Below are 21,617 nucleotides of genomic sequence, written 5' to 3' on the forward strand. Positions count from 1 at the left end.
GGATTTGATCACTTTAGGTTGCAGTGTTCCACGAATATCTAGTTCCTGTTTTTAAAAGTCAGTTCTGCTCGCAACTCTCCTTCAATTAGCAAGGTGAGGGACCATGGCCAAGAAGAGAATTGCTGTGATTGGAGCTGGAGTTTGTGGCCTAGGTGCTATCAAGTGCTGCTTGGAAGAAGACCTGGAGCCCACCTGTTTTGAAAAGAATGATGACATTGGAGGCCTTTGGAAATTCCAAGTGAGCTTGATTTCTCAAGATTTTTAAAGTGCTACTTCTGTTCTGTACAAGGGAGAAAATTTCTATTATTTCCTGTTATTTTTAGGTTTTGATTTGCCAGGCTAGTGTGGTGTTATAGAAAGAATATTTGATTTGGAGTGAAAGAACCTGTGTTCAAATCTCACCTCTCTAGCTTTCTATCTAAGCAACCTTAGACAAGCCTCTTCATCTCTATGGGTGTGAGTTTCCTAATCTCTAAAACAAAGAAATTAAGTTAGATGACCTCTAAGATTCATTCAAGACTGAAATCTATGACTCTAAGATCTTTAGAAAGCTGTTCATGTTTCCTTTAAGTCATTTGATCACTGTAGGGTCAGCTACCATAGGCAGTGATTGGAACAGTCAGATTTTCCCTAGGCATGTGTCAGAGTCCATAATGTCAGATCTATACCTCAAAGTCCATACAGGAGGAAATATAATCAAAGTGGAAGAGATCTGAGGTCATTAATGAGGAGGTTAAAAAATAGACAAAGCAGCATATCACAGCGAGAAGAATGCTGGATTTGGAATCAGAGGACCTTAGGTCCAAATTCCTGGCTCTGCTACTATCTATGGGAATCTGGACAGGTCAGTCACTCTGGGCTTTAGTTTCTTAATCTCTACAAGAAGGGGGTCAAACTAGATGACCACTGAGATCCCTTTCAGCTCTAAATCTATAGCGCTATGGAAGTATAAATAAAATCCAAGTATAAACAAAATCCAAAGTATAAATAAAATCCAGAACCAGAGTGACCCTAAAGTCTGGGGTTCTTAACCTGTTTTGTGTCATGGACCCCTTTGATGGTCTGGGGAAGCTTATGGATCCCTTCTCAGAATAATGTCTTTAATTGCATAAAATGAACCAAATGGATTTACAAAGGAAACAAAATATATTGAGAAATAGTTATCAAAAAAATTTAAGTAAGTTCAAAGACTCCCAAGTTAATATTGAATATGAATAAAATTGAGACACAAATTCAAGATCTGCAAAAAAGAGCCAAGATACATATCTGGAGAATCTTACTGAAATCAGAAAAAAAGAGCAAATTTTGGCTTTCAGTCTTGAAAAGAGTTGTTCATTCTGGACCTTGAAGGCTCACTCTGGGTTTTATTTATTCATTCCTTGCAATGCAGTACTCACAGAGTAGTACTGAAGAGGCTGGATGTGTGCAAATAAAGACTATCATGAGAAGGACATGGGCATACTTCATCCAACTATGCTTTGTAAGAATTTTAAAAATACAATTTCTGATTAAACCAAGATAATCATCAACTAGTATAACTACAAAAATGTTTATAATGATGATGGAAAATTAGGGAAAGAATTTAATAATTCCATAATCAATTCCCTGATCTACGTGTAAATAACATTTTAAAGCAACCCTACTTCCTCTTCTATATTTGGCAGAATGTTTCTTTCTAATTGACTCTGATTCTTAATCCTGGAGTCAAAAGTCTTTTTCTGGCATGTATCTCCAGCTTGGGAACTTAAGGCTAGTTCAGCATCAGAAGCCCTTACAATTCCAAGAAGCTACTGCCATTCATTCTTCAGTTTAGGCAATCATGCCCCTCTGACTACCCTCTTCCTCAGCCCATCACTTAACTACAGTAGTGTGCAAATTATCTGGGGCAAAGTAAAATAATTAAATTTATTGAAATGCAATAAACCTTGCAAATGTTTATGTCTTTAAGAATCTTTTAATATGCAATATATCCTGTTTTTGTTTCACCTACTAAATTTACCTAATTAAGTATTTAGTTCATAAGATTTTGATAGATATTCTTTAATTTTTCATTATGCAAACACACGAAACATCGGATATTAAGTGTACCTTTGACAGACAGTAGATTTTTCCAAGACTAACCTTGAAAACCTATAGGTGGGGTTTATATCAGGTGAGTTTCTAGGCCACCAAAGCATGTTTTTCTCCATCTCTTGGATAAATTTGTTAACCTTTCAAGATTTGTAGTATTGTACAAAGTCTTATTACAACATTATATCCCCATTTGAGAATTTCTGTAATTTCAGAATAATTCTGCTTCTCAGTATATTTAACAGAGTTCATCATATCCTTAATGAGGACAAGGCTTCCAGGCCCAGTGTAAATAAAAAATTCCCAAAACTATTTTTGGAATGAATGTTTGAGAGACAGAAAGAGAGATGATAGAAAAACATAGAGAAATAGAGATAAGTAGGTAGATAGATAGATACATAGATAGATACTTAGGTAGATAGATAGATAAATAGATAGACAGATGGATGTGGATGGATGAACGGGTGGGTGGGTAGATGGATGGATGGACAGACAGGTAAACTTTTATTAAATACTGATCATATACCAGGAATTGTGCTAAGCACTGGTAATACAAGCAAATAAGGCAGTTCTTACTCCCAAGGAGCTAAATTTAAGGAAAAAGGGCTATCTAAAGAGGGGCAGAGAAGGGGCTGGTGAGGAGGTAAAGTCTAGAGAGAAAGTCAAGTTCAGAGTAGAGTGAGCATGGCTGGCACCCTTCATGACATGGTGGTCTGGGTTAGGGAGTCATCAATCAGGAGAGCATATCCTCAGGGCTCTAGAAGGAACTAAGGAACTCTCTCCCTACCTGCCTGATTGTCCTAAGTAAAAAGAAGAGGGGGCAGTGCTCTGGAAAGGCTACTGGCCCCATGCCCCCAAGAAGGGCTAAATTTTAACAACCTGCATGAAGTATAGGAATGGGAGTCAGGGACATAGCATACTAATCCCTGCTCTAATATTATATTTGGGTCTCTGTTTCCTCCTCTGTAAAATAAGAGGACTAGACAAAGTGAACTCTGTGTAAAGCTCTGTAAATCTTTGAGATTTGAACTCCATTTGTCCCCCACATCGCTGTTGCTCAATTTCAGTAAAGAGTTAGAGGAGTCTGGGGCAGCTAGGTGACACAGTGAGTAGAGCACTGGCCCTGGAGTCAGGAGGACCTGAGTTCAAATCTGGCCTCAGACACTTGACACACATATTAGCTGTGTGACCTTGGGCAAGTCAGTTAACCCCAATTTCCCTGCCTTCCCCCCTCCAAAAAAAAGAAAGAGTTAGAGGAGTCTTCCTTCGTGACCTTGGGCAAGTCATTATTTTTCTGTGGAGTTTCAATGTCCTCATATGTAAATTCAAAGACATGTGCTGATACCCAGGTGTAGATAATCCCTATGATACTCTGAAGGTTGTTTTTTTTTATTTGTTTGATTAATTTGTTTGACATCTTTCCATATGAATTAGCTCATATAAAAGTTATTATCATCATTATTTCAGCACTTTTCCCAAAGTATCTATCAGTTTTACCACTCCACCCACTATCCCACACCCAGTAATTAGGCTTCTTGAATGTTAAATTGGGGAAAAGGAGAGCACAGTGGGTAAGCTTACCTAAGGTTATACTTACAACTAAATCTTCAAGAACAGTTTCTTTAGAGAGCTATGAAACACTCATTTCCTGTGGGAGTAGGTAGACAGGCAGCTTCATGATATCTTGAGACTTCTCTCTCCCCTCAGGGTTATAAACACCCTCCCCACCTCCTCCCACTTCATGTGCCTTGTGCAGGGGTGGGGAACCTGCAGCTTCAAGGATACATGTGGCCTTCTAGGTTCTCCAGTGTGGTCTTTTGACTGAGTCCAAGTTTTGGCAATTGGGGTTAAGTGACTTGCCCAAGGTCACACAGCTAGTACATGTGTCTGAGGCCGGATTTGAACCCAGGTCCTCCTGACTCCAGGGCCGGTGCTCTACTGACTGCGCCACCTAGCTGCCCCGTGAGTCCAAGTTTTACAGAACAAATCCTTTTATAAAGGGGATTTGTTCAGTGAAGTTTGGATTCAGTCGAAGGGCTGTACTTGAAGACCTAGAGGGCCATATGTGGCCTTGAGATCACAGGTTCCCCACCCCTGGTAGTGTCCCCTTTGCATGGTTTTCCTGCTGCAAAAATTCCTAGTTCTAACTGCACTACCCGATGGTGGTCTCCAGTCTCGTGAAGTCCCTTGCTCTCCTCCCATGGGCCTCTGTTTCCCTACCTATAAAATGAGAAGGTTGTGCTATGTGAATCCCAAGGTCCCTTTCATGTCTAGCATTTGGTGATTCAAGCAAAGTATTGAGTGAGCAAATGTACTTGAGCAATTTAAGTAGCATAAGATGAAAAAAATGATAATGAAACGTAAGAGAATTTCTGAGCATTCGTTCAGTAAACTGTCACCAAATGCCTTTATTATTGACAAAACTATGCTAGAAGTTAAGGAACATAAAGGAATTCTGAGAGACCTTGCTTCCCTTGAGAAATTTACAATCCAGTTAGGGAGATAGAATACAGCCAGAGAATAATTCCAAGACAGCACATCATGTTTGTCACAGAATGGTACAGAATACTGTCTCCTGGGATGGAGTATACTTTCTTGGGATGGAATATATTTGAGGAAGTTTTCATGCAAGAGAAAGTCCAAGAGTGCAAAAAATGGACCTTTTTTCTTACGATTAGTCAAGTAATTTTAAAGAATAAAGGCTTTGAAATTGTTGGGGTTTTTAAAATTTAAAATTTGCTGAAATACTTAGAATTCTTAGACAAATTTGAACACATTCTCATTGGATAGTAAGACTGATCCATGTAAGAGCTCAGCTGTCATTGAGCCATATGACTTCTGAGGTCCCTTCCAATGCTGAAATGCTAATTGGCCAACAACTTTAAGCTACATTTGCTACAATTCTGGGAAGTAGTAACATTTACAGTGTTACATTACAGCATACAACAACATTACAATGTACAAGTAGTACATTCTAGTATTAACCTGGAACCTCCTGGTTAACCTTTGTAGCAACAATGCTACTTGCTGCTACTGTGGCTGTGTTAAGACCAATAACACCAGCACACAGGAGGGCTGCTAGCACAAGTTCTTTGATCTGCTTTTCTAAGGAAAGCAACTTAAGGGGTTTACAATCTCACTTTAATTCAATGTACATATCTGATTCACTTAGTTCAGGGGGAAAAGTCAGCACCCTGAACTTCATAGAAAACACAAACAGAAATTACAAGCAGAAATTATATAAACAGAGCAAATTAACATAAATCAGCAGACAGACTTCTAACTGCCTGTCCAAGACATTATATACATAGTTACTAGAGAAGTACCAACATCTGGGTTTTTCAAAGCTGGGGGGCTCTTTAACAGCTACCCAGAGTCTCATCTGGTAAAATCACACGACACTCTTTCAGTGAGGGAGTCCCAAGCAAAATGATAACCTCAGAGTATATATATACTTCTTCAGGGTCACAGGGTGTTACAACCATATCACTCAAACCCATGTGACCTAAGCTTTCCCATGACTTAAGCAGGTCATCAAAGACTCCTGATTCAATCAAAGACTCTTGATTGAAATAAAGGCAAGACTCAAAAGCACGTGATGGCCTTAGTACTGAAAAGCACTCCAGAACAAAAGACAACAAAAAGTCCCACTTTACTTGCCATTATAACCTTCAATTTTAGCTCTTTTCTTTTGGGAAACAATTGGACAGGCCTCTCATGGGAAACACTGAATCTGTATAAAACAAAGTCTTCAACTCAGTAAAAAGAGGGGTCAAATTAGAGGGTGACAGATATTAATCAGGATTTGTTCATAGTCTAGTGATTCTTGGAAAATACCAACACTATCTCAGCATCCTCCAGGAGAGTGGAAGGGTAAAGATGTATGCACTTTGAACCCACAATTTTTCTTCCTTGTGTTGCTGGAGGGAAAATACAAGCAGGAGAGTTATAGAGAGAAGATCGAAGGGAAACAGATGACAGGAAAGGCCAGTCACTTAATTTTTTTGAACCTCAGTTTCCTCATCTGCAAAATGGAGATAATAATAGCACTTATCTCACAGAGTTATTGTGAGGTTCAAATGCAATAACATATGGAAAATACTTGGCAACTCCTGTGATATATAAATGCTAGGTAGCAGTAGTAGTAGTGGCAACAGTAGCAGTAGTAGTAGTAGCAGTGATAGTAGTAGCAGCAGTAGTAGCAGTAATACAGCCAAGTGGCACATGGGATAGAGCACTGGGTTTGAAGTCAAGAAATTTTTGTTGTTCAGTCATTTTCAGTCACGTCCGATTCTCTGGCAATGATACCAGAATGATTTGCCATTTCCTTCTCCAGCTCATTTTATAGACGAGGAAACTCTGACAAACAGGATTAAGTAACTCACTCAGGGTCTCACAGCTAGAAAACATCTGAGGTCAGATTTGAACTCAGGAAGAGGAGTCTTCCTGACTCCAGGTCTAGCATTCTATCCACTGTGTCACCTAGCTACCCAGTCAAGTTAAGGATACCTGAGTTCAAATCCAGACTCAGACACTTACTAGCTATGTAACCCTAAACAAATCACTTAACCTCTGTTTCCCTCAATTTTCTCATCTGTAAAATGGGGGTCATAACAGCATCTACCTGCCAGAATTGTAGTGAAGATGCATTGAGATAATTGCTAAGCACTTAGCAAAGGCCCTGACACATAGTAATCACTATATAAGTATTAGCTATTATCATTAAAATAAGAAGGGGACGCTACTCAATCATTACTGAAGTTCCTTATATTTTCCACATATCTGGTGTTCAGTTTTGCTTCTATATTAAGCATAAGATATATTAAGAGAGAATTTCTTTCACAGAAAAATACTGCAGAGAAACTGCCCAGTATCTACAGATCTTTGACAATCAATACATCCAAGGAAATGATGGCTTACAGTGACTATCCCGTCCCAGACCATTTTCCCAACTACATGCACAACTCCAAAGTGATGGAATACTTCAGGATGTATGCCAAACATTTTGACCTCCTGAAATATATTCGCTTTAAGGTAAAACAGAAATGGAAAAAAACAAAATTGTATGATATATAGTTGTTGGATAGCCTTGGGGAGGATGAGGAGTTAAGAAACTTTGTTTCCCAGACCCTCCCTTCTATCATAGCCAACTACGGTTGTGAAGCAATGCAGGAAAAACCTGTATTTCACTACTAGAAAAGCTTACTGTAGAGATTTTTTCCCAGTTAGCTATTTATTTTCTAATTTAAGTAGTTAATTTTGTTTGTTAAAAATCGTTAAATTTTATATAATCAAAATTTTTCATTTTATCTTGTGTGATCACATGTACAAGTATATCTTCTCAACATATTAGTGTCACAATTCTACACCTATTCTTCTTTTACCTATCCCAGGTCCATTGAATAAGGTATTCCAGTACAGTATTTCATTCATGGGACCCATTCCACCAAGCATTAACGCTACCTGTGAGATTACATTTCCTTAAGTAATGACCTCATTTCCTACTTTGTGCATTTGTGTATAAATATTTGAGGTCAATGGTTTTATTACTAGCTTCTGTCTTGGATTTTTTTCTCCAGTGAGTTATGGGTCATCTCTATGACTTATTCCTACAGTATAAGTAATCTCAATATTCTCCCTCCATCTTCCTTTTCAGATGTAATTAGATCTACAACACTTCAGGCACTTAAACTCTTGCTAGCTCTTGTAAGGAGCGCTCCATTTCTGCCAATCCTTTTAAGTCATAGGCCAGAAATTCCTTAAACTCTCTCACTCTCAGTTTCTTCAACTATAAAAGCAGAACTGGAAATGCTTGCCCTGATAATGCCTCAAATTGCTTGATGAACACTAAAATCCTAGAAATGACAATTGTTTTTGTCATTAACAACTATTCCTATAGCATAACTGATTCATCAAGGATTTCACACTAATCTCTGCTAATAAACTCTGTTTTTGAGTTAATTAGAATTTTGTAGGGTTTTTTTTTCCTATTGGAACTGCAGAATGCCTTGAAAATGAACCCACTGAAAGTCTATATTGGGAACATGAACTAAAGTGTATCTCAGATGTGAACTGTGAGTTATTGAAGGCATCCTGCAATCCAAATTTAAGATTCTGGGGAAGGAGTGAATATAATGATTGTACTTGGCTTATATTTATTAGACCTCCAGCTCCAGCATATAACTTAGCAGTCAGTAATAACTTGTATGTAGTAAAACAAAGTTAAATGATTTGTGCTTCATCTCTGTTTACTTCCTCAGTTTACCTTTTTCTTTTTAATTCAATTTTACTTTATTTTCAGTTCTGAGTTCTTTTTCCCATCTCCCTCCATTGAGAAAACAAGAAAAACAAAACCCATTCCAAAAATATATAGTCAAGCAAAACAAATTCTCACATTATCAGGTATGCATGCATGTGTGTGTGTGTGTGTGTGTGTGTGTGTGTGTGTGTTCTTCAGTCTACACTCTGAATCTAAAACCTCTCTACCTGGAGATAGATACAATAAAAATGTTCAAGAGGAAGAGTAAAATGGACAAATGACAAACAGGAGAATAAACTGAGTACATATCAATTCTGACAACAGGAAGCCACATTCTAAGCAAGCAAGAGGTATCTAGGAAGATAAACATTAAAAGACATATGTCAACACAGGGTTTTTTTCTCAATTCAATTGTAAATACATTTAGTAAGCAGTATGGAATGGGCAGGTAGGTGGCTCAGGGGATAGAGTATGGGGCCTGGAGTCAGGAGGACTTGAGTTCAAATCTACCCTGCGATACTTTGTAGCTATGTGACCCTGGGCAAGTCACTTCATCCTGTTTGCCTCAGGAAAAGGCATCTTCACCTAGAAAACCCCAAATAGGGTCATGAAGAGTTTGAAATGACTGAACAACAACAACAATGGTACAGAAGAAAGTGCTAATTTTGAAATCAGAAGACAAAATGATTGTTAAAGTCTGATCTCTGATATAAATCTTACACTCTGATCTTAAGCAAGTCACAGCCCTCTGGGATGAAACCAAGCTGGCCACTAAGGTTCTTTCAACTCTATGCTTCATTCCTTTATTCTCAGGTCAAGGTGCAAAGTGTAAAGAAGCGCCCAGATTTTTCTTCTTCTGGACAATGGGATGTAGTAGTGGAGGCTGATGAGAAACAAGAGTCCTTAGTCTTTGATGGGATCTTGGTTTGCAGTGGCCATCACACTGACCCCAACTTACCTCTTCAATCCTTCCCAGGTATGTCACTAAGAAAATGAGGGGTGAGAAGAGAACTTTCCAAACAAGTACAGCATCTAGGTGGTGCAGTGGATAGAATGTTGGATTTGAAGTCAGGAAGACTTCTTGTGTTATTTGTGTACATTCTCCTGAGGGTTAAGAGGATATGGCCTGTACACAAATAATAAAAGAGAGAGTGGAAAGGGGGAAAGGAAGAGATCAAAGTGGTATAGAAACACTTGAGAAGGGAGCAAACTCATGCCTAAATTAATATTTGCTCTAAGGAAGTTTCAACCTTCCCGGGATCTCTTCCTTCTCTATCCCTTGCCAAGCACAGACACCAACTCTGTCAGCTTCCACAATGTCTCATCCCTCTCCCTCTTACCACATATGCTGGTTCTCTCAAAGCATAATCCCAGTCCTGATTTCTTCACTCTCAGTCATTCCATAATAAGCACCCAGATTCCAGTTTTAGAGTTCTTCTTACCTACTCCAGTTTATCAGAGGCAGGAGCAATCCTGACCTTGCTTTCAGAGGACTCTGTTCTCTGGTGTGGTATAAAAAAAATTGAAAAGGACTGGGAGTTAGGAGACCCAGATTCTAGTCTTAGCTCTATCATAATCTGGCTGTGTGGGCTTTAATCAATCACTCAATCTCTCTGATTTTCCTCTTCATAGTGTTAGAGGGTTGAACTACAGAATTTCCAAAGTGCCCTTCAGATTCCATATTCTATGATCATACGAAGGGTTAAATGGAGATAATCTTGAGAATAAATGAATGAAAGAGACTTTTAAGTACTTACTATGTGCCACCCATGGTGTTAAGTATGAGAGAGAGAGAGAGAGAGAGAGAGAGAGAGAGAGAGAGAGACCTGGAAGGGTTTTTTGTTCTGGGAAGATGTAAGTTTAGGGATTGGAAGAGAAGTGATGAGAAGTGGATTCTGGAAGTCCTGGATGGGTAGGTCCAGTTCTCAAGTTCCAATATTGAGGGTACTGGTCCAGGTGTGTAGGAGCAGGTCAGTGGTATCAGGTAGGGAGATGGTAAGATTGCTGGGGTAAATACCTGAATGGATGGATGGTATGTGAAGCTAACTCCTGTTCTGGTGTCCAGAACCAGTCAGTAGATATTAGTGTGCTAAGTGGGGTAGTTTTCACTCCTTCCATCATCTATCAACTTTGTTAGGTCTAGAACCCATGAGTGGATTAACTTCCCCCAGGGAATGGGGTGGGAAGCAGCAGGAAGCAGATGATGAAATGGCCTTGACTAGAGGGCTAAAAAAGGTATTAAGCTAAAGCATGGACAAATGACAGAGTAGGATATGGCATTCTTTGGGGGGATAAGGGAGGTATCCATTGATAACATCAGGACCTGTGATTTCAATATTCCTGTTGTGGAAATTTCATTCCCCTGGTACCTCAGGACCTCTGAAGTAATTGTCTTGGAGAATTGCCTGGGACACTGAGAAATTATTACTTACCCATGGTCACAAAGCCCAGTATGTGTCAGATGTATTACTTTGAGTCCAGATCTTCATGATTACAAGGCCATTCTTCTACCTAACCATACCACGGTGACTTTCTAGTTACCTGAGTATAAGTTAGATTCTCCTATCTTTTTCAACCTTTCAACTGCCTAAGAATAGCTTCTTGAAGAAAGATACCCAATAGGGAATATGTGAGAAATTAAAACAAGGAGGGAGAGGCCTGGAGTGGGCCCTGTTTGGGTAGGGAAAGCTTGGGTGGGCATTGTGGGAAATTCTGGACTGCTACAAACAGGGTACTTGTTATACAGGAAGAGGGGGAGGTACCATGGCAAAGGAAGAAGGTTCTTTAAAGGGAGATAGGAAGACATGAAGACAAACTTCTGGTGCTTTGTGATTTTGTCCAGCCATGGCCCTTTGCAAGACTGTGTGTAATGACTGAAGTGGCTCTGAAATGAGACAATTCTCCTATTTCCATAATTAATATTCTTGTAGGGCATTCAAGGGAGATCTGGATTTGACTGAATCCCCCCCCCCAAACAGGCTGTTACAGGGAGTACCATTTAGATGAATTAGATATTGATCCTCAGCTCATCCAGTCTCTACCCCTTGCCCAGGTAAGGTGTGAAGTCACTGTATGTACTCTGACATTTTTCACTACCTAGGACAAATAGTGCTAGTGAATGTCCTCACCCGCCTCATGTCTTTTTCCTGCCTCAAATCACTATGCACAAGGCAGTCTTTCCTACATTGAATCAACAGTGTGAAAATTATCTCACAACTCTGTTCTCTCCTCATAGGCATTGAAAAGTTCAAAGGTGACTATTTTCACAGCCGGGAGTACAAAAGTCCAGAACAATTTTTAGGAAAGAGAATCATTGTGATTGGTATTGGGAATTCTGGAGCAGATATCGCGGTAGAACTCAGTCGTGGAGCAGAACAGGTTTGTAAATTAGAAAACTAAATTCAAAAAATGCTTGACTAAATAGAGTTGGGATCTTTTTTATCTTGACAGACAGAATTGGGCTGAATCTAACAAAATGAAACTCAATAAGGATAAATGTAAAGTTTGCCCTTCGGCACAAAAAATCAACATCATCAGTACAAGATGATGGCAGCAGTCAGATAGCAGCTGTTTTGAAAAAGATTTGAAGAATTTATTGGACTGCAAACTCATAATAGGTCAGCAATGTGCTATGGTAGCCAGAGAAGCTAATTTAACCTTAGGGTATATTGAAAGGCATAGCTTCTTAAAGAGAGGTAAAAGTTCCATTCTACTCTGCCCTTACCAGTCTTCATCTGGATTATTGTGCCCGGTTCCAGGCAATGTAATTTAAGAAGGACATTGATAAGCTGGAAAGTGTACTTAGGAGGGCACACTGGATCATGAAGGGTCTTGAGTTCATGTCATATAAGGATTAGTTAAAGGACTTGGGTACTTTTAGCTTGGAAGAGAAGAATTAATTGGAGGTTAGAGGGAGGAGAAAGAGGAAAACCATGACTGCATTCAAGTATTTGATGTGTAGAGGAAGGATTAGTCTTGCCCTGTTTCGTCCCAGAAGGCAAAATCAGGAAAAATGTACGGAACATGCAAGAGGAAAATTTAGGCAAGATGCCAGAAAAGTCTTCCTAAGAATTAGTAATATCCCAAAGTAGAATGAACCACCTTGAGAGGTGGTGGGTTCTTCTTCCTTGGAGGTCTTTAATGAGAAGTCCTTATTCAAGCTCTCGTCAAGTATGTCATAGTTGGGATTCTTTCTGTGTGAATGGGTTAGACTAAGTATCCACTGAGGTTCCTTCCAACTCTCAGATTCTGTGATTTTTGTGATTCTTCCAATGAATTCTCCACATGGGGTTGTGGGGGTGGGGGCGGGGTAGGGTCTTGCCAACCCACCACTTTTCCACAATTTCTCTGATTCACTCATCTTTTTTGCTCATGCATTTCTTTGATGACTTCTTCTACCCCATTTCTTTATAATTTCCTATATTACAGGCTACTCAAACTCACCTTGTACCTTCCCATTATCCTCTGGGTAATTTCTATTTTTCTTTGGAGTCTAAAATTTTCCATGTGTTTGAGCCATTCAACAACCCTAGAAGAATACTAGCTTTAGAAATACCAGCCTTTGCTTCAGGGAGAAGCTTGGGAGTCACTAAAATAAATTTCCAATTTCCCAGAGGTGATCTAACCCACTCTTTCTCTTCTGCTCATCTCTGGGCCCAACTCATTGCCATTTGCAATGATTGTCTAAGGTATATATGCATGTGCATGTGTGTATATGTATATTATATATGTGTGTACCTACACACATGATTTATAGACAGAAAAGCTCTAAAGGTTGTCTATACACTTGCTGAATATTATAATCTGGGCAATATTCTTCTTCTTCCCCATGGTTTTTCCTAGGTGAATAGTTAGGCCAAACTTTTTTTGAATGGTTATGGAACTTATGGATCTCATCCAGAATGATGATGGATCATATGTGGGATTCTGGGTCATGGGTCAATTAACATGGTGTCATTCACAAATGAAAGTAAGATATGAATGAAAAACCCCTTAATTCTCTCATCCACCCATTGCTCTGTCTTAGGTCTTCCTTAGCACTAGACATGGATCATGGATATTACACCGAGTTTGGGACAACGGGTACCCCTTGGACAGTTCATTCTTCACTCGGTTCAACAATTTGCTCTGGAAAATAGCAAGTGTCAGAAGAGTTAATGATAAGCTGGAGAAGATATTGAATTCAAGGTTTAACCATGCCCACTATGGCCTGCAACCTCAGCACAGGTATACAGGGTTTATGTGTATATGCATATGCGTACATGTGATTATGTTTATACCCATGTGTTCCCTCACTTCTTGTTTCCTTTCCTCCTTTCTTTTTCAGTTGATGTCTGTGCCTTTCCTTCCTTCTCTTCCAACTGAGCCAGAAGTTTTTAGCCAGGGAGATAAGATACTCAGGAAACCTAGGACATCTCCTTCAGGAATGCTCGCATTTAAGGGTCAGGAGTCAGATTAGTCAGTAAAAGGGAAAGGGAAAAAACAACCAACTTGCCATCTAATGCCTAGGGGTAACCTGTGATAATAGGGGTGGGGAGGCAGATTTATAAAACAAACATTTCCAGAGCAATTCCTCAAAAAGCCAAAGTTTCTTCAAAGATATTTCTAAATTATAAATTTCTTCACCTTTTGATTGATTGCAACAAAAATGAGGCAGATTTAGGAAGGCAACAAGAACTTTAGACAGTACAGCATGATCTTATATCATATTAAATTAATTTTATGTGACTGGACATGGCTTATTTAATTTGTACACACATAGGAAAGCTGTACAGAGACACATAAATTCTAGCTGACTAAATGTGGTGGTAGATCATTTTTGCAAAAAGTCAGATATCCAGCATTTGGTCAGATACATAACAACCTGTGATAGAACAAAATACATCACAACATTGTTTCTATGGGAAAATCCAATTTAATGACATCCTTGCAATTCAGAGAATCACAGAATGTCAGAAATGGAGAGAATTCAGTTGCCATCTAGTACAACCATACCCAAAACAAAATCACCACTGACAACACATTCAACAAATGATCATCCAGCCGTTTCTTTTTGTTGTTGTTGTTTATTTATTTATTTAATATATTTCATTTTCTGCATTGATTTTCACAGGAGTTTGAATTACAAATTTTCTCCCCATTTCTACCCTCCCCCCACTCCAAGATGGCGTATATTCTGGTCACCCTGTTCCCCAGTCAGCCCTCCCTTCTGTCACCCCACTCCCCTCCCATCCCCTTTTCCCTTCTTTTCTTGCAGGGCAAGATAAATTTCTGTGCCCCATTGACTGTGTATCTTATTTTCTAGTTGCATGCAAAAACTTTTTTTTTGTTTTTGAACATCTGTTTTTAAGATTTTGAGTTCCAAATTCTCTCCCCTCTTCCCTTCCCACCCACCCTCCCTAAGAAGTCAAGCAATTCAACATAAGCCACATGTGTATCATTATGTATAACCCTTCCACAATATTCATGTTGTGAAAGACTAGCTATATTTTGCTCCTTCCTAGCCTATCCCCCTTTATTGAATTTTCTCCCTTGACCCTGTCCCCTTTTGAAAGTGTTTGTTTTTGATTACCTCCACCCCCATCTGCCCTCCCTTCTATCATTCTCCCCCTTTTTTATCTTCTTCCTTCTTCTTTCCTGTGGAGTAAGATACCTAATTGAGTATGTTTGGTATTCCCTCCTCAGGTCAAATCTGATGAGAGCAAGATTCACTCATTCCCCCTCACCTGCCTTCTCTTCTCTTCCTACAGAACTGCTTTTTCTTGCCACTTTTATGTGAGATAATTTACCCCATTCTATCTCTCCCTATCTCCCTCTCTCAATATATTCCTTTCTCAGCCCTTAATTTGATTTTATTTCTTTTAGATATCATCCCTTCATATTCAACTCACCCTGTGTGCTCTCTCTCTCTCTCTCTCTCTCTCTCTCTCTCTCTCCATATATATATATATATATATATATATATATATATATACATATATATATATGTATACAGATACACATACATATTTACATACATACACATTCACTTATACATATATATAAATATATATATATGCATATTCCCTTCAGCTACCCTAATACTGTGGTCTCATGAATCATACACATCATCTTTCCATGTAGGAATGTAAACAAAACAGTTCAACTTTAGTAAGTCCCTTGCAATTTCCGTTTCTTGATTACCTTTTCATGCTTCTCTTGATTCTTGTGTTTGAAAGTCAAATTTTCTATTCAGCTCTCGTCTTTTCACTGAGAAAGCTTGAAAGTCCTCTATTTTATTGAAAATCCATATTTTGCCTTGGAGCATTATACTCAGTTTGGCTGGGTAGGTGATTCTTGGTTTTAATCCTAGCTCCATTGACCTCCGGAATATCGCATTCCAAGCCCTTCAATCTCTTAATGTAGAGGCTGCCAGATCTTGGATTATTCTGATTGGGTTTCCACAATACTCAAATTGTTTCTTTCTGGCTGCTTGCAGTATTTTCTCCTTGATCTGGGAGCTCTGGAATTTGGCGACAATATTCCTAGGAGATTTCAGCCATTTCTTAAAGAGCTGCAATGAAAGGGAACCTACAGCCTGTCTCATTTTTTATATCTCTAATTGTTAGGGAAGCTTCCTTTAGATTAAGCCTAAATCTGCCTCTTTGCAGCTCTCACCTAGCTCCATTCTCTTGGGCCACTTTTACATGAAAGTCTTGCAGTTTCTTAAAGACAGCTTTCATGTTGCTCTTGAACCTTTTCTTCTACTCACTTCCTTCAAACATTCATCGTCAGACTTGAACTCAAGATTCTGCACCATTCTCGTTGTCTATCTCTAGAAGTTCACCAGGTAACTTACTAAATCGTGGTGCCCAGAATTAAACACAACATTATGGATGCAGACTGACCAGGCCAGAATATAATAAGAATAACTTGTTCCTGGGAGCTACGCCTCTCCGTGTGGTCCAAGATAACATAAATTTTTCGACTGCCATGTAAAATGCTGGCTCATTGTTGGGAGTCCATTAAAAGTCCTTTTCCAATAAAATTACATGTAAACCTGCCTTTCCATCTCGTATTTGTAAATTTGGTTTCTTGAACTCAAGAGTAAGACTTTATTTGAATCCCTATTAAAAATTATTTATTTGATACAGCCCATTATTGGCACCTGTCAAGATCTCTTTGTATCTTGACCTTATCATCCCAATGTGCTAGCGATCTTTCATAGTTTTGTGTTATCTGCAAATTTTGTAAGAATTCTATCTGACTAATATGATGGCACATGTATAACCTATATCGGATTGCTTACCATCTCAAGGAGAGGGGAGGGAAGGGAAGAAGAGAGGGATAGAGTTTGAAATGCAAATTTTTTAATGTCAAAAATTGTTTTGACATATAATTGGGGAGAAATATTGTTTTTAAAAAATTATGCTTATTCATTGCTCACATAAGTTTAGAGGTGGGAAGTCAATTTTTTTATAGCTCTTTGAGTCTGATCCCCTCATTTTACAGTTAAAGAAACTGAGACTCAGCGATGTTAAGTGACTTGCCTAGGATCTCACAGCTAGCAAGTATTTAAGGCAGAATATGAACCCAGGTCATCCTGACTCTAAGTCCACTGCTCTATCCTAAGTATATCCCACTGTCTCTTGATTCCCTTAACTGTGTCTTGATTACGAAGTTAAATAGTAAAGGGTGAATAGGCCCAATTCCCTGCAGCACATTACTAAAGCAATCTTTCTAAGTTAATGTAGATTCATTAATGACTATGCTTTGAATCTGACCATTCAACCAATTCAGAATCCATTGGATTGCACTATTGTCTGTCCCACAAGAATAACATGAGATAATTAACAAAACTTTTTCTAGAAACATAAACCTCTGTAGGTGTTCTGTCTAGATATTTATTGCACATATACCTATATATAAGCAAGATATCACACAAATGTGTACGTGTACATATGTGTGCACATATATGTGGCAACTAGATGACACAATAGATAACATGTTGGACCTGCACGCAGGGAAAACTGAGTTCAAATCTGACCTCAGACACTCACTAGCTGTGTGATCTTGGCCAAGTTACCTAACCTAAATCTGCCTCAGTTTCCTCATCTGTAAAGGGGGAATAAAATAGCACCTACCTCCTAGGATTGTTATGAAGATAAAATGAGAAAATGTTTGTAAAGCATTTTGCAAACTTTAAAGCACTGTATAAATGCCAGGTACTATATTATTATTATTATTATATTGTTTTTCCTTTTGGTTTAGAAGAAAAATACTCATAAATACTTGATATCAAAGGAAAAAATGAGTTTCTTGACATATTCAGGGGAAGACTTGAGTGGCAGTAGAAGGTAGTTGCAGCCAATACATTCTTTCAAGATTTATATTTAAAAAGAAGAAACATACCAAAATGTATGTGACCTGCTTTCATATCTGATTTTGTTAAAGCTGTGCTTGTATAATTTGGAAATTGTTGGCACATGGCCAATGATATACAGTAATAATATGGTAGGAGGGGATGGGAAGGGATACAAATTATAGCTTAGGAAAAAGTAAACCCAACTTGTTGATTTCCTGTGTTTTCCACATAGCTTAAACATTCCTTTATATTTTTGATATCTATGTACACTTTTTTTGAATTTTTATTTTATCTGCAGACTTTTAAGCCAGCATCCAACCGTCAGTGATGACCTGCCAAATCACATAATTTCTGGTAAAGTCTTGGTGAAACCAAACATAAAGGAATTCACTGAGAAAGCTGCCATTTTTGAGGATGGCACCATAGAAGAGGACATTGATGTGGTCATCTTTGCTACAGGATACAATATCAGTTTTCCTTTTCTTGAAGATCTCATCAAAGTCACCAATAATGAGGTGTCTCTCTACAAGTTTATGTTCCCTCCTGACCTGGAACAGCCAACACTGGCTGTCATTGGCCTCATCCAGCCCCTGGGCATTGTCCTACCCATTGCAGAGCTCCAGAGTCGCTGGGCTGTACGAGTGTTCCAGGGTATGTGGATGAATCTTGCAGAAGGTTCTGCTATGTATACCATATTAAATCCCCAGGCTCTCCTGGGAGCACTCTGTCTTCTTCAACAAGATATATTCCATCACTTCTTTGGCCACCTGCTAAAATCTGAGTTTTATTTCCTAGGCCTGAACAAATTACCTTCAGTAAAGAATATGATGGCTGACATCACACAGAGAAAAACGGCTATGGCAAAACGGTAGGAAATTTCATCCTAAGGAATGAAAACAAACAGCTAGATGTGGTAATGGGTTCCCCTGCATGGACTCTTAAACTGCATACTTACTTCTACCCGTTCCTTATAATAATAACAGCTAGCATTCACACAGCACTTTAAAGTTTAAAAACGCTTTACAAATGTTCATTTTAACTTCACAGAAACCCTGGGAGGTACAAGCTATTGCCACCCCCATTTTATAGATGAAGAAACTGAGGCAAACAGAAGCTAAGTGATTTGTGCAGGGTCACATAGCTAGTGTCTGTGGCAAACTCCGGGCCTTCTTTCTTACTGAGTTCTCCGACTCAGTCCATTGTGCTACCTAGCTCTCATATTGCTTTTTCACGTTTCCTTTTGCCTAAACTTTAGACTCTGAAAGGAATTATGTAGGTTTTTTTCCCAAAGCTACTGTTGGATTCCTAATTTCTAAGAGTATATTATTGCAATGGTTTATGATCATCATTGTCTGTTGTTCAATCGTTTTCAGTCACGTCCAAGTTTTGGTGATTCCATCTGGGGTTTTCTCGGCAAAGATGCTGTAGTGGTTTACCATTTCCTTCTCCAGCTCATTTTACAGATGAAAAAACTAAGCAAACAGGGTTTTCCATAAAATAATCATTTAGTTAAACATCCATTTTGCATTTGAATTATGTGTCAGTCCATTGGAGTTGTGCTTTCTACAATAGAGTTTGAATACTTGGCAGTTCAGCTCTAGAGAGTACCTTGGTGTCTGGTACCTCATCTTGCCAGGTAAGCTTCAGAATGTGGGAAATACAATACCCTCTAAGATATATTACCTGTCCTCAAGGACCTTACAATTGAGTTACATATGTTTATATATGAAGTATTTTATCTGCTTGTGTGTCACTGTTTAGTTCTGTAACCTTGGGCAAGGTACTTCTTGCCTCTGGGCCACCGTGTCTTTATGTTTAAAACAAAGGTGTTAGATTAGATATTCTCCAAGATCCTTTCCAATTATAACATTCTATTATTCTATTATACATAAGCACCTACAGGATCTGTGATTTCATTAACCTGGGTAATTCTTCGTGTGTAAACTTCTTCTGTTCATGCAGCATGCAGATTACAACCCATCTGTGACTTGGTTTATAGTCCTAGGGAGCTGGTTTCCATACACAGATGTTGAGGGACTTGCTCAGGCTCACACAATGTTTTTATGCTCTAATGTGACATTCCACTTCCATACCTCTGCCATTCCTAAGTCTCCTCATCTCCATCTCTTACTCTCTCTCTGGCTTCTTTCAGGGATTGAGTTCAAATTCCACATTATTTAGGAACCTTTTACTGCTCTGCCCAATTGCTGATTCCTTCCACCTTCAGATTACCCTCTATCAATTCTACACAGATATTGTATATACTTAGTTTTTTACAGATTGCCTCACCCATTAGAACTTGAGATTCCTAATGGCAGGGGCCATGTTTGTCTGTCTTTGTATCCCCAACACTTAGCATGGTAAGTGTATGGTAAGTTATATCTCATACTCTTAGTATATCCAAATTATCATGACACAGTCAATGAGTAACTGAATTTATTCCAAAGACAAAAAGATTCTAGGGTATTTCTTGCTCCAACCAAACCCTGTCCCCCAGAAGAGCACACTTTTCTTTCTCATTTCAGGTATGTGAAGAGCCCCCGCCACACCATCCAAGTAGATCATATAGAGTACATGGATGAAATTGCCACTCAAATTGGTGTGAAGCCCAACCTTCTCCAGCTCTTCCTCTGGGATCCCAAACTGGCCTGGAAGGTTTTGTTTGGCCCCTGCACCCCATACCAGTACCGTCTGCATGGACCCAGGAAATGGGATGGGGCCAGGAGAGCTATCCTGACTCAGACAGAGAGGATACTCAAACCCATGAGAACCCGCACTGTCAATAATGAGAAGAATCCATCTTCAGAAATTTCTTGGGTTAAGATGGCACCCGTGGGCTTTGCAGCTTTGACCTGTATCTTATCTTACTATTATTATGTCTATCATCCTAAAAGGAAGTAAATTAGTGCATTAATGGGTAGTAAAAATGTAAAACGGCTTCTACACTAACTAAAATTTAAAAAAATTTTTTTGCAATCATCCTGTCTCAGTTTCATTTGCTAGTATCACAACTGTCATGACATGTTAGATAGTGTTGCTTTATTTTCTGTGGTGGATTTTTCCAGAAAAGGTGTGTGAAAATATAATTTGAGTATGTCAAAGCATAAAATCAAATTGCAAGGTAATTTTTTTTCTATTTAAAAATATCCTATGATGAATCTCTTTATAAAATGAATAACCACACCCTAACCACTTCTGGCAAGGCATGTTTTAATAATTCTTTTAACTTTTCTATAACCCTTTCTCCCATTCTAATCATCTTGTGTTATCCCTATTTAGAAAGTTTCCATTTACCAGGTGAGAAATGGGAGATATGAAAGAAAAATCTTTTAGCAACTTACATTTATCAGAAAATAGGAAATTGCTTATTTGTTAAATACATTTTAAAGTAGTAAGACTTTTAAACAGGCAACTAATTTTTTAAAATTTAAGAATATTTATTTATAAATCTCAAATTCTCTTTAATTTTTAAATTTATTTTTAAAATACTCAAGCACATAGCTTTCAGATGAAATTTTGTGTATATCCTAACTGTGGAGGGAAGAATTTGACTTTAGGTATGGCCAAGAAAATCTAATGTCTTCTTAAAAAACTCACTCCACCTTATAATTTCACCTGATGCCTCAAATTCTACCATGAGAACCTCAAATGAGATAATATTTGTAAAGTGATTAGTACAGTGCCTGGCATACAGTAAATGCTTAGTAAACATTGGTTCCCTTCCTCCTTTCACTTCTTTACGTATTTGTTCTTCATTCCAAGGCAAATACTCCTGAAACACTGAATACATTAAAAGTGTTATCAGTTATTTGCATCTTAGTGTGAAGAGTTTCCAATCTCCTGAGAGCAAACTTGAATAGCAGAGAGTTTTAGCAAGAAGAAGAATAGTGTATCTTATAAAGGCATACTAAGTTCTCCAGAAACGTGTTTTCAAAAGGAAAGAGA

General features: G+C 38.5%; 1 protein-coding gene across 1 annotated transcript; it reads left to right on the top strand.

Moving 5' to 3' along the window:
• The first annotated feature begins 103 nt into the window (after positions 1–103).
• LOC118848045 (flavin-containing monooxygenase 5-like) lies at positions 104–20,573 on the top strand. The gene is made up of 8 exons (XM_036756780.1): positions 104–238; positions 6,916–7,104; positions 9,143–9,305; positions 11,565–11,707; positions 13,356–13,555; positions 17,971–18,323; positions 18,468–18,540; positions 20,198–20,573. Exons 1-8 carry the CDS (start codon positions 104–106, stop codon positions 20,571–20,573), a joined length of 1,632 nt encoding a protein of 543 aa, XP_036612675.1.
• Positions 20,574–21,617: the final 1,044 nt, after the last annotated feature.

The sequence above is a fragment of the Trichosurus vulpecula genome, chromosome 4 (assembly GCF_011100635.1).
Source record: "Trichosurus vulpecula isolate mTriVul1 chromosome 4, mTriVul1.pri, whole genome shotgun sequence".
Classification (NCBI taxonomy): domain Eukaryota; kingdom Metazoa; phylum Chordata; class Mammalia; order Diprotodontia; family Phalangeridae; genus Trichosurus; species Trichosurus vulpecula.